We start from the raw sequence: 27,683 nt of genomic DNA on the forward strand, positions 1-27,683 counted from the left end.
ATCCTCCATAGCTCAGGGGGACGCTGTCTGTGCTAGAGCAGGCTGTGCTGATCGTATCAGACTGTGACGGCTGAGAGTTAGGGTAGCCATATAATCTATCTTCCAAACTGGAACACTTTTGAGAGTGAAATGGGGGGAGGGGCTATGAATAATTACACTGGAATAATGCATTAGTCAAGGTTTTCCAGAGAAACACAACTAATAGGATATTTATTTGTTTATTAATAATTAATTAATTAATTATTGTAAGAACTTGGCTTCCACGGTTATGGAGGTTGAGAAATCCCAAATCTGCAGTCAGCAAGCTGGGAACCCAGGATCAGATGGTGTAGTTCTAGTTCGAATCCAAAGGCCTGAGATCCAGGAGAGCTACTGTGAAGAGGGCAGGAAAAGACTAAAAGAGAAAATTCTGCCTCAGTCGCCTTTTTGCTGGATTGAGGCCTTCAACTGATTGGATGGGGCCCACCCACAGAGGGGAGAGCAGTCTGCTATACTCAGTCTTCAGACTCAAATCTTAATCTCATCTAGACATACACCCTTACAGACACACTCAAAATAATGTTTAACCACCTATCTTGGCCTCCTGTGGCCCAGGCAAAATGGCACATAAAATTAACCATCACAGGCAACAGCATAAACGAGGACTGTGCTGGGAAAACTAGGATGTATTGTCACCCCAAGTAGTGTCCTTTCATGGGGATATAACATGAAAATGCAGAGGCCTTCCAGGAGCTACTTCATAAGGATTCAGTGGTATTTTTTGTTTGTTTGCTTTGCGCAGAGGAATGAATTCTCATGAGTAAAGAGGAAAGAGACCAAAACGTTTCAGTTTCACTCACTAGATTAGCCAATTTGGTTTTGACACTTGTATCAATGTGTTTCACATTTCTGTGTTTGGGAAATGTAGATACAGATATGAATAGTAAAGCTGGTAAATGGCCCCAGAAACCAGCCTGATAAGGCAAAAGAACAGTTCAATAGGGGTGCCTGGGTGGCTCAGTTGGTTGAGCGACTGACTTCGGCTCAGGTCATGATCTTGTGGTTCTGAGTTCGAGCCCCACATCAGGCTCTGTGCTGACAGCTCAGAGCCTGGAGCCTGCTTCAGATTCTGTGTCTCCCTCTCTCTCTGTCCCTTCCCTGCTCATGCTTTGTCTCTCTCTGTCTCTCAACAATAAATAAACGTAAAAAAATTAAAACAACAACAACAACAAAAAAAACAGTTCAATAAAGTGAGCCTCTGTCTGTGGAGTGAGCTGACATCATTCTCCAGGTTGGAAAGAATGACATACTGTCCTGATGTCTTTGACAGGATAAGGGAGTGCTTTGTGACAGGGAATGACTTCACCTACTCTGAAAATACACATGCTTATGAAGACGTAGTCAAGAAGCACTGAAAATCCAATTCATAGGGACCCAGCAATGTGTAATGTCTTTACCACACCTTTATAGATATTTGAAGGTTATGCTGGTTGCAAGTGAGGCAACTAGTTATGCAAATGAATAAAATTTCCCCACCTCTGGGCATTTTTGCACTTGGGTGTTGATTCTTGCCTTTGGAGCCTGCATATGTTCCTCGAGCTTGAGGTATGTATATTCTTCCGGATATCACCAAATGGCCATTTTGGGAAAATCAAAAATGGTAGTCAAAAAACCATTTAGGCCATTTTGGGAAAATAAAAAAACCCACCTGGTTCTCAATCTGGGGCTCGATGTCAGAAATACAACTAAAAGGGGCGCCTGGGTGGCTCAGTCAGTTAAGCGTCCGACTTCGGCTCAGGTCATGATCCCACAGTTTGTGAGTTTGAGCCCCACATCAGGCTCTGTGCCGCCAGCTCAGAGCCTGGAGCCTGCTTCAGATTCTGTCTCTCTCTCTCTGCCCTTCCCCCACTCACACTCTGTCTCCCTCTGTCTCAAAAAAAAATATATATATATATATACGTATATATATATACATATATATATGTATATATATATATATATATATATATACGTATATATATATATATATAAAGAAATACAACTAAAACTAAACTGAAAACTAGAGGAAGAGGTTTTGCAGGACAGTGAAACTATTCGACACAATACAAAAATCATGGACATGTCATTCCACATTTTTCAAAACCTATGGAAGGTACAACACAAAGAGTGAACCCTAATGGAAACCGTGGACTTCAGTTAATAATAATGTATTAGTATTGGTTAATTATAAAAGAGGTACATTATAATACAAGATGTAAATAATAGGGAAAACTGTGTTGGCTTGGTAGGGGTGGGGTAGGAGTAGATGAGAACTCTCTGTAAAGTTGTTTTTAAAGTTTATTTATTTATTTTGAGAGAGAGAGAGAGAGAGAGCGCATGAACTGGGGACAGAGAGAGAATCCCAAGCTGGCTCTGCACTAACAGTGCAGATGTGGGGCTCAAACCCACAAGCTATGAGATCATGACCTGAGCTGAAATCAAGAGTCAGATGCATAACTGACTGAGCCACCCAGGTGCCCTAAGAACTCTCTGTACACTTAAAAATGCTATAAAAAATAAAGTCTTTTAATTAAAACAGAAGAGAATAGTTAATTTATTAAGATACAAGCAAAGGTATAAGAAAACAAGAAATGTCCATTATCTTGGCTGCATGATTAACTGGTCTCATATATTTTATAACAACAATGCCCAAAGGTAATATTACAAACACTAGGAATTTGCATAAAGTCCTGAAGTATCCAAAAGGTGAATCCAACTGTGTACAAATGTTAGTAGTCTTTTCCAGAAGCCAGAGCACCCCCTAGAGTGGGGACAATCTCTAGGGGCTCTACAGCCAGCACAGAAGGCAGATCACAAGTCACCTGGGAGAGCAAAGTTCAAGCCCTCAGCCGGGAGCTCACAGTCCTCTGTAGGATCACCCAGAGGCCTATCATTTCCTCGTTGCGGCAAAGCTCACCAGTAGGTACAGGGCTTGTCCTGGGCACAGCCCTACCCTGCAAGGCCCCATGGCAATCCTGAACAGGTCCCGGGCTATCGCGGTGGGGACCCCTCTCCGCAGGCCCTGATGGCCCATCGCCTCTTATTCCCAGGGTTCCCCCATGACTTGCCTGGATTGGCTTTGTGCCCAGATAATGTTTAAATGCCGATGCTATTTAACCCTTTGAAACTCTAATTTTATACACATTATTCATCTTACCAGGCATGTTATTAGGCAATGTTTATAATAGATCGGTTTTTACTATCTTCACTGAGTGTCCTAAAGATACATGTGTTTGCTTTTTAAATTTTAAATTTAAATTTTGTAAACATTTTTTTCTTCATTTTTTCATTTTATTTAAATCCAAGTTAGTCAACATATAGTATAATATTGGTTTCAGGAGTAGAACCTAGTGATTCCTCACTTACATACAACACCCAGTGCTCATCCCAACAAGTGCCCTCCTTAATGCCCATCGCCCATTGAGCCCATCCCCCCACCCAACACCCCTCCGGCAACCCTCAATTTGTCCTCTTTATTTAAGAGTCTCTTACGGTTTGCCTCCCTCTCTGTTTTTATCTTATTTTTCCTTCCCTTCCGCCATGTTCATCTGTTTTGTTTCTTAAATTCCACATGTGAGTGAAATCATAGGATATTTGTCTTTCTCTGACTGACTTATTTCACTTAGCACAATACATTCTAGTTCCACCCATGTTGCTGCCAGTGACAAGATTTCATTCTTTTTGATCGCTGAGTAATATTCCATTGTATTTATATACACCACATCTTTATTCATTCATCCGTCGATGGACATTTGGGCTCTTTCCGTACTTTGGTTATTGTTGATAGCGCTGCTATAAGCTTCGGGGTGCGTGTGCCCCTTCGAATCAGCATTTTTGAAGCTATGTGTGTTTATATGGACAAGAAGATGTAGGCCAAAACAACATGAGCATGGGCCTTATTTTCTCTTTATTTACAAATTTGAAATTTTTCCTTTGAAAATTTTCCAGATACATAAAGATTACTCCCTAATTACCTCAGTGGATAACTTAAAGGTCTCAAGCTAATTAAGAATCTTAGGATTATACTTGAAAAACATATAATCACTGTTTTTATTAAAAATTTGTAAGAAAAATATGACACTTAAAAATTGACCCAGGCAGTAAAGGTGGAGTGATTGATTCTAGAGGCTCACATAATTTGCAGTGTTTCACATGCAGCCATTAGTTGTTGCAACTCTCATTAAATACACATGCTTACATTTACAGTCTTTTAAAAAAATTTTTTATGTATTTATTTCCTAATGTTTACTTTTTTTCTGGGAGAGAACGAGAGACAGAGTGCAAGCTGGGGAGGGGCAGAGAGAGAGAGAGACGGAGACACAGAATCTGAAGCAGGCTCCAGGCTCTGAGGTGGCAGCACAGAGCCCGACGCGGGGCTTGAACCCATGAACCTCAAGATCATGACCTGAGCCAAAGTTGGATGCTTAACTGACTGAGCCACCCAGGTGCCCCCTCACTGAAATTTCTATTGAACAGTGCTGATTTAGAGCAATTCTCTGAAACATGGCTTACTACAGGTTAAGCATGAACCCCTACATTAACTTGTATGTCTGCCCTTACAGCTTTTCCCTCTCTCTGCCCTCTCCTTGTAACAGTTTTGTTGAGATATAATTCACATTCCATACCCATGGCCTATTTAAACTATACAGTTCAATGGTTTTTAGCACATTCACAGAGCTGTGCAGCCATCACCACAAGAAATTTTAGAGCATTTTTATTACCTCAAGAAGAGATGCCATATCCTTTAGCAATCATCCCCTAGTCCTCACCATACATACCCTCCAGCTCGGAGGAATCAGCAATATATTTTCTGTCTCTCCGTGTAGATTTGCCTTTTCTGGACATTTCATATAAATGAAGTCATACGACATGAAGTCCTTTATGATTGGCTTCTCATTTAGTATGCTGTGTTCAAAGTTCATCCACACTACAGAATGTATCAGTTCCTCACTCCCTTTTGGGGCTGAATAATATCCTATTGTATGCATAGACCACATTTTGCTTATCTACTCATCAGTGGATTGACATTTGGGTTTCCACCTTTTGGCTGTTATGAATAATGCTGCTATAAGCATTCTTGTATACATTTTGATTTTAGACATCTCAAGTGGTAGCTCATTGTGGTTTTGATTTATATTTTTCTGATTTCAAGCATTTTTCTTTAAAAAAAAAGGTGTTTTTTTTTAAATGTTTATTCATCTTCTGAGAGAGAGAGATGGAGACAGAGTGTGAGTGGGGGAGGGGCAAAGAGAGAGGGAGACACAGAATGCAGAGCAGGCTCCAGGCTCTGAGCTTTCAGCACAGAGCCTGAAGTGGTGCTGGAACCCACGAACAGTGAGATCATGACCTGAGCCAAAGTCCAATGCTTAACCAACTGAGCCACCCAGGCACCCCTGATTTCAAGCATTTTTCATGTGCTTTTTGGCCATTTCTGTATGTTCTTTGGAGAAGAGTCTATTCAGACCTTATTCATCTTCGATTTGGATTATTTGTCTTTTTATTCTTTAGTTGTAAGAGTTTTTTTAAAAAATGTATTCTAGATACAAATCCCTTATCAAATATATAATTTGCACATATTTTAATCCATTCTGTGAGTTGTTTTTTAAATTTCTTGATAGTGCCCCTTGAAGTGCAAAAGTTTTTAATTTTGATGAGGCCCAATGTATCTATTTTTTGCTCATGTTTTTTGTGAAATATCTAAGAATCTATGTCAAGATCCAACATCATGAAAATTTGGCCCTATATTTCCTTCTAAGAATGTTATAGTTTAAATTCTTACATTCGGGTCTGATTCATTTTGAGTTAATTTTTTGTATATGGTGTGAGGTAGGGCTCCAACTTCTTTCTTTAGCATTTGGCAACACAGTTGTTCTGGCACCATTTGTTTAAAAGAATATTCTTCCCCACTGAATGGTCTTGGCACCCTTGTTGAAAATCAATTTACCATAGACATATGGTTTCTTTCTGGGCTCTCAATTCTATTCCATTGATCTATAACCTATTCTTATGCCATTATCACACAATCTTGATTAGCATTGCATTATAGTAAATTGAATTCAGGAGGTGTGAGTCCTCTAACTCTGTTTTTCTTTTGCAAGATTGTTTTGGTTATTCTGGGTCTCTTGCATTTCCATATGAATTTTATAATCAACTTGCTAATTTCTACAAAGAAGTTAGCTGAGATTCTAATAAAGATGATGTTGGATGTGCAGATCACTTTGGGGGGAATATTGTCTTTTAAACAGTGTTAAGGCCCTCAATATACCAACATGGGATACCTTTCCAAAATTTCATTTAACGATACTTTGTAGCTTTCTGAACATAAATTGTATACTTCTTTAGTTAAATTTATTCCTAGGTATTTTATTCTTTTCTGTAAATGGAATTGTTTACCTTATTTTCAGATTGCTCATTGCACGCATATAGAAATACAATGGGTTTTTATGTGTTGATCTTGCATCCTGCAACCTTGCTTAACTTATTATTTCTAATCGTTTCTTTTTAAGTAAATTCCCTAGATTTTCTATATACAAGAGTATGTTGAGTGTGAATAGAAATAATTTTATTTCGGGGCGCCTGGGTGGCGCAGTCGGTTAAGCGTCCGACTTCAGCCAGGTCACGATCTCACGGTCCTTGAGTTCGAGCCCCACGTCAGGCTCTGGGCTGATGGCTCAGAGCCTGGAGCCTGTTTCCCATTCTGTGTCTCCCTCTCTCTCTGCCCCTCCCCGGTTCATGCTCTGTCTCTCTCTGTCCCAAAAATAAATAAAAACGTGGAAAAAAAAAAAAGAAATAATTTTATTTCTCTATTTTTTTAAATCTTTTTTCTAATTTGGATGGATACCTTTTATTTTGCTTTATTGCCTAATTGCCTTACTAGAACCTTTAGTACAATATTGAATAGAAGTGGCAAGAACACTTGGTCTCATTCCTGATCTTAGGGAACCATTAGTATAATGTGAATTGTGGTTTCTCATAGATGTCTTTTATCAGGTTCAGGAAGTTCCTTTCTATAGTTTGTTGAATATGTTTTCTTTTTTATTATTATTATTTTTTAATGTTTTGTTTATTTTTGAGACAGAGAGAGACAGAGCATGAGCAGTGGAGGGGCAGAGAGAGGGTGAGACACAGAATCTGAAGCAGGCTTCAGGCTCTGAGCCGTCAGCCCAGAGCCTGACGTGGGGCTCGAACTCATGAACTGTGACATCATAACCTGAGCTGAAGTTGGAAGCTCAACCGACTGAGCCACCTAGGCGCCCCTAATATGTTTTCTTTTTTCATCAAAAAAGGGTGTTAGATTTTGTCAAGGGCTTTTCCTTCATCTACTGAGATAATTATGTGTATTGTTTTTTTATTCTATTGATACGGTGTATTACATTAATTGACTTTCAGGTGCTAAATTAACCTGCATTCCTGGGATAATACTCACTAGATCATGGTGTGTAACCCTTTTATATAAAAAACCCTTTTATATAAAACCTTTTATATATAAAACCCTTTTATATAAAAAACCCTTTTATATAAGCTGCTTGATTTGGTTTGCTAGCACTTTGCTGAGGATTTTTGCGCCCATATTCGTCAGATATTGGTCTGTAGTTTTCTTGTGATGTCTTTGTCTGGTTTGGGTATCAGGGTAATACTGGCTCATAGAATGAGTTGAGAAGTATCCTCTTCTCTTACTTGTAAAGAATTGGTATTAAATCTTCCTTAAATGGTAGAATTGACCGATGAATCCACCTGGGCCTGAGCTTTTTTTGTAGGTAGTTTTTTTATTACTAACTTAATGTCTTTATTTGATATAGGTCTGTTTCAATTTTCTATTTCACCTTGAGTTGTTTTCAGGTGTTTGCATCCTGCTAAGAACTTGTCCATGTCATACAAGTAATCTAAGGTCATCTAACCCTAAATGCATCTGACCTCATCATATATAAATTATATTATATAAATTATATAGATTATATATTATATATCACCAATTTTTTTTCTTTTTTTATTACCAGTTTTTCATCATATATAAATTATATTATATAAATTATATAGATTGTATATTATATATCACCAATTTTTCTTTTCTTTTTTTTTAATTACCAGTTTTTCATAGTATTCCTTATAATCATTTTTATTTACGTAAGGTTGGTGGTAAGGTCTCCTCTTTCATTCTGACTCTAGTAACTTGAGCCTTCTTTCTTTCATTCTTGGCCAATTGTTATTGATTTTCTCAATCTTTTAAAATAATCAACTTTTGGTTTCATTGCTTTTTTTCCTATTGTTTTTGTATTCTCAATTTCATTAATTTCTGTTCTAATATTTATTTAGTATTTCCTTCCTTCTGCTTGCTTTAGGTTTAGTTTCCTCTCTCCAGGATCTTAGGATGGAAGTTTAGGTTATTGATTAGAGATCCTTTCTTTTTTCATATAGACATTTTCAGCTATAAATTTCCCTTCAGGCACTCCCATAACGGCATAAGTTTTGGTATGTTGTATCTTCACTTTCATTCATTGCAAAATATTTTTTTTTAATTTCCATTATTATTTACACTTTGATCTATTGGTTATTTAGGATTGTATTGTTTTAGTTACCACCTATTTGTAAGTTTTCCAAATTACTTTCTGTTATTGACTTCTAATTTAATTCCATTGTGGTCATAGAACATACTCGCATAATTTAAATCATTAAAAACTTATTAAGGTTTGTTTTACGGTCTAACATATAATCCATCCTGGAGAATATTCCACGTGCATTTGAGGAGAATATACATTTTGCTGTTGTTGAGAGGAGTGTTCTACAGCAGATTCTATTTTTAAAGTTGTTATGTAAAATTTCAAATGCATACAAAAGTAGAGACAGCTTATGGTGAACCCTTCATGTACTCACCACTCAGCTTCAATAATCCCATGGCCAATTTCAGGAGTTTTGACAGGTAATACCTCGCTGGTTCCCGATCACTGTAACAACTTGGATTCTCTGGTCAGTGATGGCTTCCCAGGTGAGAAGGTCAAGAGAGACAAAGATCTTTTGGCATGCTGCCAAAATGTCCCCCGCTCAGGAGTTGAGGAGCAAGCTCTGAGTAGTGGGTAATCTCTGTTGGACCTCCAAAAATGTTAACACAAAGGGAAAACAGAATTAAGCTTTGTCAAAATTTTACGGTACGTATAGTAGACAATCAAATAACAGATCCCCTGAGGGTCTTGGAGGAAAGATTTTTAATGCAGAACTGTGTTGTTTACATTAGGTTGTTTGCTAAAGTAAGTGCTTGTAAAATACTATCTTGTCTAATATCAGTTAAGATTTTATGGCCATATCTTAGCATGTCTTTGCAGAGTGTCGGGCAGATACTCTGTAATTTTTGTTTGTGTACTACAAATCATGGCAGGTCTCATGGCAGGTCTCCGTTATTGCTTGTAAAGCTGGCAGAATGCTTTCTTGTTTGCTCCAAGGTCATACTTCTAACACCCCATTTCTTTCAATCAATACATTACAATATTTATTTTGCTTTATTTTGTAACGTCTTCAGTCTTTTCCGAATGTTTCTACTGTTTCTTCTTTCCCTTGACTGTCGCTCAAGTGACCGTTTCCTCGTGTGTCTTATAATTTATCATTGTGAGATCGTGTTCCATGGAGCCTATCTGTAATAGTTCTTTGACTCGGGTTTAAGGTGTAATCCTTGAGTGAATATTTACATTTGTTTTTGCAAGCACCTGATGTATTAGCAATCCAAGATGTCTTTAAAGTAAATGATCAGTTTGGTGCTTCCAGGATTCTCAAACAGTATACATTCTGGTCCTACACCTGTGTGAGGGTAAAATGCAAATTCTTAAACATATGTGTCTCCCTTTCACCTAGAGGAAAGGGCAAGAGAGACAGGTTTCCTTAATATCTCAAGAGAGAAAGGATTTTTCCCTTGGATTACCAAATGAGGTGTGGTTTTCAGGGTCCCAGCCTTATAAACAAAGGTCTCTAGGTAGGTAGACTTCTCACCTGTGTGGGTACTAGGCTTTGTCTCCCTTTCCCCTCAACAAAACTATTTATTTATTATTTTATAAAACTTTTTATTTACTTTAAGAGAGAGAGAGAGAGAGAGAGCATGCACAAGCAAGGGAGGGGCAGAGAGAGAGAATTCCAAGCAAGCTCCGCACCATCAGTGTGGAGACCAACTTGGGGCTCAAACTCAAGAACTGTGAGGTCATGACCTGAGCTGAAGTCGGACACTTAACTGACTGAGCCACCCAGGCGCTCCCCTTAACAAAACTATTTAAACGGAAACTCCAGGCCTCCAGATGTTCCTTGAGCAGTAACTCTTCCATATCCTTGCTTCTTTCTCTGAATCCATGATTTACATTAATTTTGGTCTTTGAGGATTTTCTTTTACTTTTACTAAGCTGGCTAGGCACTTAATAGTTTGTTGTTTTTTAAAATATTTGTAAATATTAGTGGTTTTAGGGGCACCTGGGTGGCTTAGTCATGAAGCATCTCACTTTGGCTCAGGTCATGATCTCAGGGTTCGTGATTTCCAGTTCCACATCGGGTGAGCCTGAGCCCACTTGAGGTAAAAACACGAGCCCCGCTTTGGGTAAACCCCACTTCTCTCTCTCTCTCTCTCCTGCTGCCCTTCCTGGGATTCTTTCTCTCTCTCTCTGCCCCTCGCTCACTTGTGCCCTCTATCTCTCTCAAAAAAAAATGTTTTAAAAATAGACAATTGTAGGTGTCTTATGCTAAAAGGATTAATAGGGTTTGCATTCTGCCATATTGCTGAGCATGGTTTCTTTAAACTTAGAGCTTTATTTCAGCTAGAACTTATTTTAAAAAAATTTTATTATTTATTTTGAGAGGGGGGAAGGGAGGGAATGAGCGGGGGAGGGGCAAGCAGACTCCAGACTTGCAGCACAGAACCTGATGCTGGGCTCGAACTCACAAACCATGAGATCATGACCTGAGCCAAAACCAAGAGCTAGACGCTTAACTGACTGAGCCACCCAGGTGCCTCTAGTTTGACATAGGGCTATATTTCACTTTTGTAGACTCAAACGGCATAAAAGGAAAGGTGCAATGGGAAACTGGCACTGAGCGAGTGTGTGTTAGCAACTTTGATGAGTTCACCTTTACGGACAAAGGATACACAAAAGCAAACGTCAAGTAATAAACAGATTGCCTTCATAACTTTGGTTACCGTCTGCTACCCACACTAGTCCTGATTCCTTTTGATACAAAAGGTTGAAATGACCTTTATTCTTTTTTGTAGTGCTTCGTTCATTGCATTTCCTCTCTTCTCATACACTAGCTTTTTCCTGAAGAGCTTTCCTGTTGAGAAAAACTTCTACTTGTTCTTCCTGACTCCTCTAGGAAGGTGGGACCTGAATAAAGATGAGTGATTAGGATCGTGGATAGATTCAAACACTTTGGACTGAGTTTGGGTTCACATAAAGGCAATCTGAGGGTGCTAAGAGAGTAAGTATTGAATTTTCAAGACCGTCTAAATACAGAAACTTAGAACCCAGCATGAATCCCATTGCAATTAACTTTGGAGAACCATCCTAATTCTTTGATATATCAAATACATATAAATAAGCTATTGACCAGAACTTAAAGGTGGTTTTGCTTCAGAGTGATTTAAATTACAATGCACAACCTTTTTAGAAATGAAAGAACACTAAGTGGAGACTATGTTCTGTTTAAAGGTTAAAATATCCAATTTGGGATTCCTTCCTACACTTTGGAATAGAAAAAGTTTAGTCTCTCTCCTTTTTGAGAACACTGTATTTTATTGCAAACTAGATATTGTAATTAAGTTATATCTATATAATAGAAGTCTAACAGTCTATTTTTACTTTGTTTTTTCCTGCAGTGAAGCCTATATATCCCTTTTCTTATTTTCTGCTTCTCTACTCAGAAGGTTCCCCTGTTTACTTATCTCTACCTCGCTGGGCTTCATGAAGCATTTGCCATTGTGTTTCCATAGTGGTAACTTACAGACATTCCAATAACTACACACTCCCGATAGTTGTTACAGTCACTGTTACAACAGTTCTTCAGGTCCTGCTTTTGCACTTGGCTGGGCACTGCAGAATCATAGCAACCTCAGAGATGTTGTCGAATAAGAAGACGGCTTCCGCCCCCCGCACCCCCGACCAGCTTTACTGAGTTATTGATGACATAGAATATATGTAAATTTAAGTTGTACAGTGTGGTGAGTTGATACAAGCATGTACTGTGAAATGATTTCCACAGTAAGGTTGGTTAACACATCCTGGATGTGCCTTTTTAAGGCTGTCTTTGAGACCTAGCCTAGCTGCTTCTCCTATATGATCTTTTAAAAAAAATTTTTTTTAACGTTTTGTATTTATTATTGAGAGACAGAGAGAGACAGAGCATGAGCATGGGAGGGGCAGAGAGAGGTTGAGACACAGAATCCGAAGCAGGCTCCAGGCTCTGAGCTGTCAGCACGGAGCCCGACGCAGGGCTCGAACTCATGAACTGTGAGATCATGACCTGGGCTGAAGTTGGACACCCAACCGACTAAGCTAGAGGCGCCCCTCCTCTATAATCTTTTTTACTTAAATTGTGCAGAACTACCATGAGGGCTCTAAATGGAAGTAGCCGCTCCCATCTCAAGAATCGACCCAGTGGGCTGTTTGGTAATCATCTATATCTTCTCGGGTGTTCCAAAAATTTGGCAAGGACCTGGCTTGTCTGTCAATACCCTGTCTTCCAATAACCCACTCGAATTCAAGAGCTGGACTTCTCACCTGTATTTGGGAAAGAGACTGAGAATAGCATCATGTTGGGACATTTTAATGGCCGTCTTAGATGTCTAAAAGACCGACAAGCTGTGACTGGTAGTATTCCTGTGTCAGGTATTATAGTTCAATCTGATGTCTAGCAGGAATCACAGGTCTTAAAACCAGTCAGTCTTGGGCACAGATCCTAACTCCTCCACCAGCTGTGTGGTTTGCACTTTAAAAATTGTTCCCTCATCTGGAAAATGGGGATAACACTAACCACCTCATAGTATTGTTCTGAGGATTAAAAAATAATGTGTGTGAATGATGCCCCCCCCCCCCCAAATATCCAGGTTCTAATCCCTGGAACCTGTGAATATTACCTTATATGGCAAAAGAGACTTGGCAGATGTGATTATTAGAGGCTCATTGAGAGGATGTGACCCACCAGCTGGACCCAGACAATTGGAGGCTCTTCACCCCCTTCCATGTGCTTGGAATGTACATTCTGCCACCATTTCCACAATGGTGTTTTCAAGAATGCAGCCTTGAGAGAGCAATGTGTTTTTGAGACCACCTAGATAGTATATGTGATCAAACCCAGTTAAGGCCTCTGTTTAAACTTTTAAGTTTCTGGTGGGTGAGCGTGGAGATCCACTGGTCTTGCAGCTGCCTGATAGGAATCCTGTGTGAATTTCCCTTGTTTATTACACCTGTCATCTACCAATCTGGAACAGTCTGCCTCTTTCTTTGGTCACTTCTTACACTCCACGTGTGGGGACCGATTTGTAAACCAACGGTAATTAAGTCGAAGATCTTAAGATGGGGAGATTATCCAAGGGGCACTTGGGTGCCTCATCAGGTTAAGCGTCCAACTCTTGGTTTCGGCTCAGGTCGTGATCTTGCAGTTTTCTGAGTTCGAGTGCCTTATCGAACTCTGCACAAGCAGCACAGAGCTGGCTTGGGATTTTCTCTCCCTCTCTCTCTGCCCCTCCCCCACTCACACTGTCTCTGTCTCTCTCAAAATAAATAAATAAACTTAAAAAAAATAAAAAGATGGGGAGATTATCCTGGATTATTTTGGTGGGCCCTAAATTCAATCATAAGTATCCTTATAAGAGGGAGGCAGAGGGAGAGTTGACTACAGAGGAAGAAGGCAAGGTGGCTACTGAAGCAAGATGCTTTGAAGATGGAGGCAGGAGCCCGAGGCCAGGGATGCAGCTGTAGAGGGTAAAAAAGGCAAGAAGCCTTTGGGAGAGTGTGGCTCTGCCCACAAGCACCTTGATTTTAGCTCAGTGAAAATGAGTCAGACTTCCAACTTCTAGAACTGTGAGAGTACAAAGGTGGGCTGTTTTAAGCCACTAAGTTTGTGGTAATATGTTACAGCATCCATAGGAAGCATACACAGTATGTAAGGGCCGGAACATAGTAAATGTTCAATAACTATTGTTGCCTCACCTCCCCATCACATACATACGCTAGCCACCATTAGTTGAATACTCACTGTATCAAGGTGACAGCACCTGCAGCTTCAGAGTCACCTGAGGAGCTAGGGGAACAAGCATAGGCCCTCAGAGGTTCTGATTCCATAGGTTTGGGGAGGAGCCTGGGAATCTGCATGTTTCCCTCTGCCCCCGCCCCCCGCCGAAATTCTGATATAAATGTTCTGCACACAGTGTAAGAAACACTGCCTACAGCTAAAAATAATCTGCAGTCACCGCCAAGGTGACCTCAAGGGGGTGAAGGCAAGCAGGAGGAGGCTCTCCTCAAAGGCAGTTCAAGAACAAGCTACAGAAATCAGTCTCCACACCTGTAGGGGCGGCCTCCAGCATTCCAGACCTGCCCTTCTAGAGGACCTGTACAGGACACCTGGGAATGAGATACACTATCAAAATGCCTTTTCCTGGAATCTATAAAAATGGTCACAGGAAAGGTCTTGGCAATCCTCCTAGGAACAGAAGGAATCTGCATTTCTCGCCATCATAAACAGTTCAAATTTACAGGAACAGTCCTAGGAGTCAAGGAGAAGGTGCCCAGAGGACCAAAAAACAACAATGCCCTGTTTCCAATTTTATCAATACTTGAGATGTAGCCAGCTGTGTGCTAAGCCTGTGCTGGCCGCTTTATGAATTTCAAATAATTACATGATTCCATTTCATCCCTTGACAGCATGTGGGGCTGGTAATTTTCATTTTATAGGTAGGAAAACTGAAGTTCAGAGAGGTTCAGTAAATTGCCTGAGGCCACACAGTTGATAAGTACTGAGGCAGGCCTCCACATTCTTTCTCTGAGTCGACTGCCTGTGGAAGAATTCTGGATTGCCACAGGGTACAATCTGACCCACACAGCAGCATCTCTCTGCCACTGGCCACTGCTGTCCCCAGGGTGTGCCCTCTGATAAAGTAGTACGGACCTAGGGGTCCAGCCTGCTTAGTCCACAGCATTCTCCAGTTTCCTCCATTGATTTTCTTCTCCCATGGTGGGCAGGCATGGAAGCTTGTGTCCAGGATAAGGGCTACTGCCAGGGTGGGGAAGCTATGAGGACAAACTGATGAGCTGTGGCTCAAACACGACCCAGAGATGAGAGTCATGTCACATGGAGAACCATGATGGAAGAGTAAGGGACACCGGAATCTCCTGGATTGTTCTTGTCAATTTTTTCTTAATCTTTTGTGTTATATAGTTTTTGTTTTTGTTTTTAAATAACAGGATGACCATCTGTTCTAGTTTGCTAGGGCCACCATACCAGCCTGGGGGCTTAAACAACAGTTTATTTTCTTATGTTCTGGAGGCTGGAAGTCCAAGATCAAGGTGTTGGCAGGGTTTCCCCTGAGGCCTCTCTCCTTGACTTGCAGGTGGCCATCCTCTTCCTGTGTCCTCACATGGTCTTCCCTCTGAGAGTGTCTGTGTCCCACTGTCCTCTTCTTATAAAGACATTAGTCATATTGGATTAGAGCCCACCCCAATGACCTCATTTAACTTTAATTACCTCTTAAAAGACCTTATTTCCAAATACACATCCTGAGGCACTAGGGGTTAGAACTTCAACATATGAATTTGGGAAGGACACAATTCAGCTCTTACCTGCCTATTCAAGCTTTCTCCCACTCCTCCTCAAAGGAGAAAATAGTGGTTAAAGCACAGATCATCAGAGCTTGGCTTCATTAAGTCCTCCCCTATCATTTTCTCCTGCATGACGATAACCTGCTAGCTTCTCTTATGTGTACCTTAATTTCCCCTTTTCCTGCATGACTAAAACAATGAGAAGATGCCACTTGGGTTGAATGTACCATCATTCCAACAACACACTCAGCTGTAATAGAAACCTAAACATCACCTTCGTCTTATATTTCCATGGCACCTTACAGTTTACAGCTTTATTTCATAAACAGTACTCGATGCTTAGCATAACTTGGTTCTGTAGGAGTTGCTAGCCTGATTTTGCAGGTAAGACAAGAGTAAAAGTAACCATCCCACCCCTATGTGACTAGTAGCGTGTGTTAATATGATCTGTTGAGGCCTCCCTCTAACCCTAAACACACATAGGGGAGAAAATGTTGTTTTACTACAGAGTCAATTTTCCTACCAATGGCCAGGATGGGTAATAACACTGTTTTTTTCTTTTTCTTTTCTTTTCTATTCTATTCTTTTCTTTTCTCTTTTTCTTTTTCTCTTTCTCTTTCTCTCTAAGAACGAATTCTCTTTGGTTCTTTAGAAAACAAGGGCAAATAACTATCTTTGGTGATGGTGGTAGAGGATGCCCCAAGGAGATTATTCCTTTGAAATCAGTAGTGTGTCAGAACTTCCCTCACCTTGCTTCCCCAACTTTATCTTCTGGCCTTTTGGAGCTGATGACCGACATGGTTACCCCTTTTTTGATTGTTCCTTTATTTCATTAACATTTGGCCAGTGTCCTCTATGCACCTGGCACTGTGAGGAGCTCTGAGAGGGGAGGAAGCACTGAGATAAATAGGATACAGACCTGTCATTCTAAAAAAGCATATGGTCTAATGAGAAACTAATATGACTGGGAATATTACAAAGGAGAGAAAGGAGGGAATGAGTAAAGAAATGTCAAGTGTGAGCCACATAGATATGTGGCCATATTCAGTTTTCAGATTTAAAATTTGATGGCACAGAGGATGAGGCCCATTTAAAAAATATGTTTCATGTTTCCTTGGTAGCGATGACAAAAAGTCTCTCCTCGGTCAGACTCCAGTCAGGTCATCTGGGCCTTCTTGATCAGGCCTCATCCTTGGTCTGTAAAAACTGCAGACTTTGCACAAATGATTTTATCCAACCCCCTTCCTCCCCTCACCCCCACTCTGAATCCTTGAATACACACTAACTTGATTTCTTTTTTTTCAAAGGATACATGTACCCCTATATTTATTGTAGTATTATTTACAATAGCCAAATTATGGAAACAGCCCCAGTGTCAATGTAATGGAATATATGGTCCATCAATGATAGTAATATTCATATATATTTTTTATATATGGATGATCTTTTTTGTGGCTCAATAATATTCCATTATTGTATATATTTTATATACACACTAACTTGATTTCTAACAGTTCAAGACCACATCCTTGGATGACCCTTACCCACCTTAAAACACAAAAGCTCAAGGTGACTGAAAGAATTTACTGTTTGGGTGCCTGGTTGGCTCAGTCTGTTGAGCCTCCAACTTCAGCTCAGGTCACGATCTCACAGTTTAGGAGTTTGAGTCCCACATCAGGCCCTGTGCTGATAGCTCAGAGCCTGGAGCCTGCTTCTGATTCTGTGCCTCCTTCTCTCTCTCTGCCCCTCCCCCGTTCATGCTCTGTCTCTCTCCCTCTCCCCAAAATAAATAAATGTTAAAAAAATTTTTTTAAAGAATTTACTGTTTGTTCTAGCCAACACCTGATGATAGGCTCCCGTCAGCCTCTATGGAGCATTTGCTAAAAGGGGCTTACAATTGTGAATCCTTCCTCTGTCCCTCTGGATGGATATGTATCTCCTACAACTCAGGAATGAATTTCTCACAGACCTGAAAGCCATTCCTTTGAAATACAATCCTCAGGAAGTATAGGGCCCCTGTCTCCCAGTCTGTGAGAGGATAGAACCTTAAATTCGATTAACTGTCCCCTAACAGACACAGCTGGCCTAATAGCATTTACACTGACCAAGCTTTTGTAATTTTTCACTTTCATGCCTCTGTGCAAGCCCCCTTCCTATTCTCCCATTCTCCCTTGGAAATGCCCAGTCACCTCTGAACAAACTGAACTTGAGTTCAGTTCACTCTGAACCCTTCCCTACTGCAATAATGTATTACTGATGACAATCTGTCCTGACCACTTTAGCTCGTGTCTGGCTTTTTTCATCTTTGACACTGATAATGACAGAATATCCTCTTAAATCTTCCGGTAAGAAATTGAAAGTTGTAGAAAATAGACTTCCATTGCTCCTTAGAAACAAAACCCTGAGGGAGGGACACACACACACACACACACACACACACACACACTGAAACCAAGGAGAAAAAGTGAAAGTAAATCAAGGTACCGGAGACTTTTCACCAGGGAGACACTGATTAAAAATGCAGCAGAAATCCGGCAGAGGATGCAACTACCACATCTTTCCTGGTGCCTAGTCACATACACCTCCATGCTCCTTGGGGACGAGCAGATGGAGGAAGTGGAGAGCAGAGGCCAGATGAAGAGACATGTCCTGGGCCATTAGCTGGTATGTGTAGACAAACTGGCTTTTCATTCTTTTCCTGTTCCCCAGCCATCCTATCTCAAAAAATAAAAACTAAACTAGACTTAAGTGATGGAGAAGGAAGCTTTGGCAGTAGAAAGAGCACTGAGAAGAAAGTTATAAGAAGGAGCACCTGGGTGACTTAGTTGATTGAGCATCTGAGTCTTGCTTTCAACTCAGGACACGAGCTCAGGTTCATTAGATTGAGTCCACGTCAGGCTCTGTGCTGACAACACGTAGCCTGCTTGGGATTCTCTCTCCCTCTCTCTCTGCCCCTTCCCCACTTGTGCTCTGTCTCTCCCTCTAAACAAACAAACAAACACCCAAAAAAAGAAAGCCCCAAGGAAATGGGTTTCCTTCCTGGTCTGCCACTCACCAGTTGTTTGGTTTTAGGCACGTTGTTTTGCATCTCTGAGCCTCGGTTTCCTCATCTGTAAAATGAGAGGGTTGGATTAGATTATTCTATTTCATTTACATGTATTTATTAAATATTTATTATGTACCCATCACTGTGCTCAACTCCGGGGCTACAAAGATCAGTGGAACCCAGTCCTTGCCTTTATACAGGTGAAGGAGTGAACACTAGAGTGTCCCGGAAGCCATGGACGAGGGCATGGGGCCTGCGCAGGGAAGGAAGTGAGTTAAAGAAGGCTGGCAGGGACTCAGAGTCTACCTGAGCAGGGCAGGTTGAGTGTAAAAGAAGGCTAGGAAAAGGAAACTGTGGTCAGAAGGTGGAATTTCAGGATTTGAAAATGTCAGATGTACAGAAATTCTGGCTGGTATAAGTTTACACTGTGTGGACTTGAAATTTTGAATGCATGATTTGGCAACTCATATTTGAACTCCTACCAGTAACCCCTTACAATAAAACAATAAAACAATAAAAAAAAAAACAATAAAACAATGAAGTTCACAGCGGAGTCACTAGTGCCCAGTCTTTCCGTAGTCTTTGATGATTTTTTGGAATCTAAACTTTCTCAGAAGGGTCTTCAATTATACTTCTCTGTCAGGGCTGTATTAAAATCAAATTGCCAATCCAAGCCACTCCAGACTAGATACAGTGCTAAGCCACAGCTCCAAGTCTGCTATGGTGTTTAGCTGCCAGAACTTGCATTAATGACCATTATATTACAGTATGTCTTTTTTTTATTTTGATTCTTTCAATCTCAATTTTGAAAAATGTCCGAATATAGAAAAGTTGGAAGATTGGTACCTGAGATATCCTTAAATCCTTCCCCCAAATTAACCAATTATCAATTAACCAATTATCAATAATTTGCCACATTTTCATCCTGTGTGTGTGTGTGTGTGTGTATTCTCTATGTATGTGTATATGTGTGTGTTCTCTCTATGTGTGCATGCATATATATGCACACATATACAATCCATATATATTTTTCTGAAACATTTGGAAGCTGCAGACATCGGGATACTTCATCTTTAAACATTTCAGCATGTATCTTGAGAAAGAAGACAATTTCCTCCTACACAATCACATTATTATTATCCCATCTATAAAAAATCAACATTAACTCAATAACGTCAACTAACATACAATCCATGTTCACACTTCGCCCCAAAGTCTTCTGTAGTTTTTTGGGGTTTTTTTTGGGGGGGGCAGGGATTTAATCAAGTTTCTTGCCTTGCACGTGGTTATTACATCCCTTTCTTTACCTCCTATGAATCTGGAATGGGCCTCTTGCCTTTTGCTTTTGTTTTGGTGTTCCACGGCACTGACTTTTTAGGGGAGCCCAAGCCAACTGCCTTGTAGAATATCCCATTCTGTGGATGTGTCTGGTGGTTTCTCAGGCTTAGATTCGAGGTAAGCACATCTGGCCAGGGCATATCCCAGGAGATGTTGTGTGTCTATTACTGTCTCACAGCAGGAGGCTCAGAATGACTGGATGTTGCATTGTTGATCACTTGGTTATCGTGACGATCACCAGATCTCTCCATTATAAAGATATGCTTTTCCTTTGGTAATTACTTTGTGATCTGTGGGGTGACACTTGTGGATCTGTCCTCTTTGGGTGGTCATCTCTGAGAAAAAACGATGGGGTAAGAAGAGCAGAATAGGATGGGAAAGGAAAGGACAGTGGAGGAAAGCCAAAGAGAGCACAGTAAGGGAAGACATGGGGAGGGAAAGTGGAACAGTTGTTATAGTCTATTGAACAAATTAAAGGACTGAAAACAAAACTACATGTCACATTTAAAATTATACGTAAAGCCTCCTGTAAATAATGTGGGGGAAAAAAATGGGAAGCGACATAGCTGGCACTGAAAGAGTCGAGGGCAGACTGAAGTTGCTTCTCTGCTTTATTGGACACTGACCCCAACTTAGGTTCAGTGACGATAAAATAAACTCCAATAGTGATCACTTAATTAGCATTGTTGACATTGCCACCTAGTAAATTCTCCCACTTCTTAATTATGCCTTTATTTTAGATGTGACTCTTTAATTATATCCAATTAGATGTAATTGCAAATTCTTAGTTCATTTCATTATGGCTATGAGCAGAGAAGCACTTTGCCAAAAAGAGTGTGTTGACTTTCTGAATATTCTCTTTATTCCTCTTTGCAGCTGCCAGAGTGTGCAGGGGTGGTTGAGTTCATACATAGGTTTCCCACTATCAACTGCATCCCTGTGGCATGCATTCATTTGACATTGCTCCTGTTGAGACATGGGGTCTACACCCTCTCCCATTGAAACTGGGTGGGGTTTTGTGCTGTTTAAAATCAAGACAGTGCTGTGGAATTGACATTATGTGACATCAGAGTCTAGGTCATAAAAGTTGATGCAGCTTCTGCTTTACCCTTGGGAATATTCACTCTGGACTCCAGAGTGCTTTGTATGCAGCCCTACTGCCCTGTGGCCAACTCACTAGGAGAAATACCAAATTGACTCCCAAGGAAACCATGGGAGAGTCCCGGAGACTACAGAGAAGGGTGCTGGGCAGTGCCCAGATGCTTCAGCCTCTCCCCCTCCTACTACCTCAGCTCTAGCTACCAACTGCTGGATGTTGTTTTAAGCAACCATGCTTGGGCTGATTTATTTTATGTGCAATAGCACCAGTCCCTCATCCGTCCAGTTTGTCACCTTCTTCTAAGATGCTGGGTTGCTGTTCTGATTGGTTCCAAAAACCAAAGTGGCTCAGTGAACAGACATAAGGAATGTGGCTATTAGAATGTATCTGAATATAGGCCCATTGATCATATCATTGTCCCCAGAGCTCTCCTTTTGTTGTGGTTGTGTCATGAAACTTTAGCCCTCCTTTGCTGACATAGCAGTGGCTATCTTCTCCTAACACCCACAGCTCAGGATCTCAACAGACAAAAGCAGTGCAAAGTAAGTCTAATTACATTAGTGTGATGGCACTGAACTTTAGACTCATAAGTGTTGTCTTTGGGTTTCTGCCTTTCTGCTTGGTTTTGCCATTTAAAGGACATCACCATCCCTTGGGCTCAGTTCTCCCTCTCTGAGCCAGGAACAATTCCACTCCAACCTACTTCACCAGGTCATTGAGAGAGGCATATGTGATAACATATTTGAAAATATAACGTGAATTGTAACATAGTGACCAAACAAACCTAAGAAATTATCATCATCACTGACAAGTTATTCATCTGCTTTTAATTTCCTCATCTGCAAGGTGGGAAAAATATAATACCACCTTCCTCCTACTCTCATCAGAACACTGCTATAAACATCTGCAATAATATCTAAGATCAGTCAGATTTGGGAGGAGAGGCCAGGGTGAAATATGTTCAGTAAAATACAGGTATCTATTCAACAAATATACATTGAATGGCTTCTATGTATAGACACTAAGCTGGTTGCTGGACATACTATAATCAAGAAATGGTCCTTGCCCTCAAGGAGCTTATTGTCTAGTGGAATGTTATGGACACCTCGGGAATCTATTTCAATACAGTTTATTTATTTATTTTTAGGCTTATTTATTTATTTGAGAGAGAGAGTAGGGGGGGAAGGGGCAGAGAGAGAGGGAGAGAGAGAATTCCAAGCACGCTCCACACTATCAGTACAGAGCCCAATACCGGGCTTGAAACCATAGCCATGAGATCATGACCTCAATCAAAACCAAGAGCTTGGACACTTAACCCACTGAACCACCCAGGTGCCCATATTTAGTTTTTTTTTTTAATGTTTATTTAGAGAGAGAGAGAGAGAGAGCGAGCAGGGGAGGGGTAGAGAGAGAGAGGGAGAGAGAGAATCCCAAGCAGGCTCCACGCTATCAGCACAGAGCCTGAGGTGGCGCTTGATCTCACAAACAATGAGATAACAACCTGAACTAAAATCAAGAGTCGACGCTCAACCCACTGAACCACCCAGGCGTCCCTCAATACAGTTTATTAAGAGGTGAAATCTGGGAAAGTAACCAAGGTGGGCTCAGGTCTCATGGGTGGCAATGGAGCATGGTGGTGAAGAGCACAGAGTCTGAACCCAACTGCCTGGGTCTGACTCCTCCTTCCACCACTTATTTCTATCTGTCCTGGGAAAACTTATTAAGATCTCTGTGGCTCAGTTTCCTCATTGGTAAAAGGAGAATACAAACTAATCTCAGAAAATTGTGCAAGGACTACATGAGCCAATACATGCAAAGCATTTAGCACAATGTCTGGAACACAGTGTGAACTATTGTTACCATTACATAATGCTGTGGAGCCTACATAAAGTGGAGCCCATAGCTTTGGGGGCTTTGGTGGGTGTGAAATCAGGAGAGGCTTCCTAGAGGCAGTGACAGCTGAGAGGAGATCTGAAGGATGACAGGAATTAGCAGGCCAAGGTACAAGGTATTGGGGGTGAGGTGAATGTATACTAGGCAGAAAGAACACCCAGATTCTTTAAATCAGTACTTTCTCAAACTTTGATGTTCATAAAAATCATCTAGGCATCTTCTTTAAGTGCAGATTCTGACTCAGTAGCTCTGGAGTGAAACATTCCTTTTTTTTTTTTCTTTCTTTTTTTTGAGAGAGAGACAGAGAGAGTGTGAGTTGGGGAGGAGCAGAGAGAGAGGGAGACAGAGAATCCCAAGTAGGCCCCGTGCTGTCAGCACAGAACCTGATGTGGGGCTCAAACTAATGAAACCATGGGATCATGACCTGAGCTGAAATCAAGAATCAGATGCCTAACTGACTGACCACCCAGGTGCCCCTGGAGTGAAATATTTCTAATAACGTTCCCAGGGAATGCTAATGATGCTGGTCCCTGTCCTACACTTCCCCACCAGAGCAAGGTTTGAACTGGGTGCAAAACCTCAAGAGGAAACTGTCAGCTATTTAAGGATAGCTGGTGTGCAAACTGCTGGGAATGGGGTTTGGGAACTGTTGTGCCAGGTAGAGAGAATAGGAACGATGAGATCTGTGATGCTGGTCACTGCCTAAGGGGCTAGATCACAAGAAAAAAGAAATTTAGAACATAAAAAGGGCTTTAGCTACCAAATGGAAAAATAGTCTTGAGGGAAACCCTGTTGGAAGAAATGAGACCAACTAAGAGGCTTTCTCCTTAAGTACTGTGAGAGATGGTGGTGGCATCAGCCTTGGCGATGGAGAGAGGTGGGGGATTTCAAGAGTTATTAGATCACAATTTGGTGATCGATTTGCTTATGGGATGAAGGGAGGGAGAACACAAGGAAGATAGGCACAAGGTGGTCAAGTTTGACTCAGCTGCCTGCTACAGTCAAGCACATGGAGAAAAACTGCTCATCAATGGCACATACAGGCAGTGTCTTCTCTATCTTAAGTGCTCCTGCTACTTTTGGCAACTGTAGATCAGCTTTCTTCAAACTACTTTCAAATGCTCCATTTCTACTAACTACTCAAGGCCTGGTAGAGAAACAGAGAGCCGGGAAAGTAAACCTGTACTTCAAAATTTCCGTACTTACTCTCTTAGTTTTTGTTTATTAGTTGTGTAGGGTGTGTTGGCCTTCCCACATTAGCTGTTACTTTTTGAGGGCAAGTGCTGATGACCCAGTAGGCACCTAATAATACATGCTAGGTGACTATTTGATAGAATACAAGATGATTACACATTAATGCCATTTATTATCTCACAAAATAATAATAAAAGTAATAACATCTGTAAGGTGTTGAGTGTTTTACATGCATTATAAATGCCATCATCTTCTTTTGTTTATCAGAATCATCTGAGACCCTTACAACCAGGCTGTTTGTTTTGACTCCAGCCTCCTCGAATTTAGTGTAATAGAATGGAAGCCTGTCCTATTACTGTTGAGCTCGACTGCCACCTACTGTTCAGGTACTTACTAAGTTCACAAATGGCGCTCCGTCTCGGCTCTATTCTTTGCTATTGAATATTTGTTTTCTGCAGATCTCAGGGGCTTTCTATGCTTTGAGTTTCAACCAAGAGTAGGTGTAATTTTTTAAGTTTCCGGTGTTCCATTATAGCAATCCAACATGATACTGACAATTTTCTCTTGTGGGCAAAGAGTTTATGCCTTTATGGAATATTAAACATTCTAAAATGTAATGACACACTGGTTTTTTTTCATAGGCTTTTTTTTTTTTTCAGTTAAACTAAAAGAAAAGGTCACAGAATTTTGGAAGAATTTTTCCCTACCTCAAGCAGACATCATTAACTTAAGACAAGACAGACATCTTGGCTACATTCCATTCAGAGTGTAAATCTTACTCATCCTTCAAGGTCATTGTTTCAAATGATATCTTCTCCATAAAACTTTCCCTGATTCCTCATTCTGGAAGTAAATTCTGAATTGTTATAATGAATCACAAAGTGGAAGGATGATAAAAATTCCAATTCAAAAAATAGCTTTATAAACCAGTTCCCTCATTTTCTCTTTTCTGTTGGTTCCTTTTTTTTTTTTTTTTTTTTTTCCATTTGGAGACAAATAAAACTGGACTCTCAGCTGTAACAATCTTATAAAGTGTTTGTTTTAATAAAGGAACATTTTAGGAAGGGCAAGGCCAGAAGCAGGGACACTGTTGGGGGGGCAAGGCCAGAAGCAGGGACACTGTTGGGTGATGGGGTGAGATTTTATTTATTTCTCTCTCTATTTATTTATTTATATATATCAGGTGAGATTTCAGACAATTCATTTTGACTTTGATTGCTGTGAGACTTTAGCCTACCCGTTGTCCTTAGGTACTAGATGGTGAGGATTTCAAAGGTTAATGAAGTTATGAAAATAGTTTAAAGAAGGGGGCACTAAGCAAGAATAATTTATTTGAGTTAATTTCTGGTATAATTTAGGTATCTGGGAGTAGTTCAGTGGCACTGTATTTAATGGGGTGGCTATGTGGTGGTGACCAATGTCCTCCCCGCCCCCCGCCCCAGGTACCTTGATTTCACAGATCTAGATGGAAGTCCAGTCTCCGCTACAGACTAAGATTTAGCAAGTCATTTGAGCTTCCTCACAGGATAGGATTAAATTTTTCCTCTTCTGCGCATTGTGTGTTATTTCTACCTAGGTCCCTCTCATAGGTATTTGCATGCTTTTTCTTACTCTCGTTCAAGGTCACAGAACCTTGGCGCGGCGCTCTCTGGGAGTCTGCGGTGCCGGCCCTGGGTTCCTCCCTTACACCTGCGGTTTCTCTACGGTCACAATCACTGATTCGATCGCACACTTGCCATCTCACGGAGAATGGAAGAAAATCCTCACACTTTACGTCAGCCCCACGTTGTGACGAGCCCTTGCAGGGACTACTAAAGTGCGGGGAGGCAGGCAAGGACCTCTTCTCGTCGTCCCTTCTTCCCTGGGCTTTTCTGATAAATATTTGGAAGGAGTGAGAGGGACGGCCGTGGGCGTGAAGGCAGAAAGGCTCTTTTTCCTGGTAGGAACACAAACCTTCGGGTCCTTGTTTCCGGAAACATTCTCTTCCGACCTGGGGAGGGGACCGACTTCCGGCTCTGACTTCCCTGCCTTTCGAGTTTCGAGCTCCACCGCTTCCGCCCAGAGTTGCCCTAGGCTCCGGCTCCGAGCAGCTACTTCCGCCAGGAGTCCCAAGCAGCTCGGTCTCGGAAACTGACCCTAAAGCGGCCTCCTCCTTCTCCCTCCAGCCTGCCCACCTGAGGCCGGGTCCCCAGGTGGCGGCAGAGGCTTGCTGGGCCTGTCGCGGAGCGTTCTCTCGGCCCGAGACCTGGACCTGGGGCACCGGGAGCACGAGAGAGACGCCCGGGCCTGGCCCAGCCCCAGCCCCTGTCTTCCCGCGGCCAGTGACGGTGGCCACAGGCCTCGCCGCGCCCACCCTAGCCTGGGGCGGGGCCCGGCCTCCCCGCCCCGTCCCCGCCCCTCCGGCCTGCCCCGAGCCGGGTCAGTCTGGTCCCCAGCCCTGCGGCGGTGTAACCGCCTCGGACCTCCGGGACTCTGCAGTCCCGTGGCTCCGGCCGCGGGGCAACATGGAGTTTGCGGAGCTGATTAAGACCCCGCGGGTGGACAATGTGGTGCTGCACCGGCCTTTTTATCCCGCCGTCGAAGGGACCTTGTGTCTGACTGGTCACCACCTGATCCTGTCTTCTCGGCAGGACAACACCGAGGAGCTGTGGCTTCTCCATTCAAACATCGACGCCATCGACAAGCGGTGAGTGCCCATCCCACCCCCTTCCCGTAGGGAGCTTGGGGGTCCTTAGGTGGACGTCTGAGGCCACGCGATTCAGTGTTTTCCTTGCGCCCCATCGCCTAACCCGCCAGCAAAATGAGCCCTCTCTGGCCTAGATTGAGGATAGGAATTTTAGAAAGCAGAAAACCATTCAAACGAGATGCCTGATTTCCGTTAAATCTGGGTGGAATTTCCAGGGTTGTCACATGGTTATCCTGATTATCATTTTTGGTACATAACATCATTTGGGTGGATTTTCAACCTTAAAAAACAATTTCTTCTTGCACCATCATATTCCTTGTATTATTGATTATTGATTGCCCGTCACAGTTCTTGAAGTGGTTGAGTGTGATTTAGGTAAAGTCTTTAGTTGCCACTTTTGAGGAAAACTCCAAGAACTTCGTGTGTAGTGTCTAAAGTTCACAAAACTTTTTTTTTCCTTTCCCTCAAACATGTTTGGTTGATCATATTTCTCCTTATTTCTTACCTTCTGGGTCATCAATTGAATACTTCCTACCATAGGAGATTTAATATCTTTTATTTATCCTTCCTAGGGTCTGCTTTTGGAAGAAACAGAATTGGCTCTTAATCAAAAATATTAATTCGTTAACCTCT

General features: G+C 41.5%; 2 protein-coding genes across 2 annotated transcripts in view; one reads left to right on the forward strand and one right to left on the reverse strand.

The window, feature by feature from the left end:
• Positions 1 to 324: 324 nt before the first annotated feature.
• On the reverse strand, positions 325 to 26,870 carry LOC125164748 (uncharacterized). The gene is made up of 4 exons (XM_047857571.1): positions 26,817 to 26,870; positions 25,976 to 26,615; positions 18,850 to 18,904; positions 325 to 394 (listed from the first exon to the last, which is right to left on the reverse strand). Exons 1-4 carry the CDS (start codon positions 26,868 to 26,870, stop codon positions 370 to 372), a joined length of 774 nt encoding a protein of 257 aa, XP_047713527.1. The 3' UTR covers positions 325 to 369.
• The window catches only part of MTMR9 (myotubularin related protein 9), a 53,487-nt gene continuing 52,167 nt past the window's right edge, over positions 26,364 to 27,683 (forward strand). Inside the window, exon 1 of the mRNA XM_047856989.1 lies at positions 26,364 to 27,050. Coding sequence (XP_047712945.1) covers positions 26,869 to 27,050 — 182 coding nt within the window. The 5' untranslated portion in view covers positions 26,364 to 26,868. The remainder of the gene's footprint in view (positions 27,051 to 27,683) is intronic.

Source organism: Prionailurus viverrinus, chromosome B1 (assembly GCF_022837055.1).
Source record: "Prionailurus viverrinus isolate Anna chromosome B1, UM_Priviv_1.0, whole genome shotgun sequence".
Lineage (NCBI taxonomy): Eukaryota > Metazoa > Chordata > Mammalia > Carnivora > Felidae > Prionailurus > Prionailurus viverrinus.

What these genes read in the sequence shown, in the direction of transcription:
- LOC125164748 (XM_047857571.1), bottom strand. Translation starts at nt 26,870, where the DNA reads ATGTTGCCCCGCGGCCGGAGCCACGGGACTGCAGAGTCCCGGAGGTCC. An exon ending in TTCTGTGACCTTGAACGAGA is followed by an intron (nt 18,905 to 25,975) that starts GTAAGAAAAAGC and finishes CTCATTTTACAG; the next exon opens with ATGAGGAAACCGAGGCTCAG. An exon ending in TGCCTAAAACCAAACAACTG is followed by an intron (nt 395 to 18,849) that starts GTGAGTGGCAGA and finishes TTTCTCTTTTAG; the next exon opens with TCTTTTCCTGCCCTCTTCAC.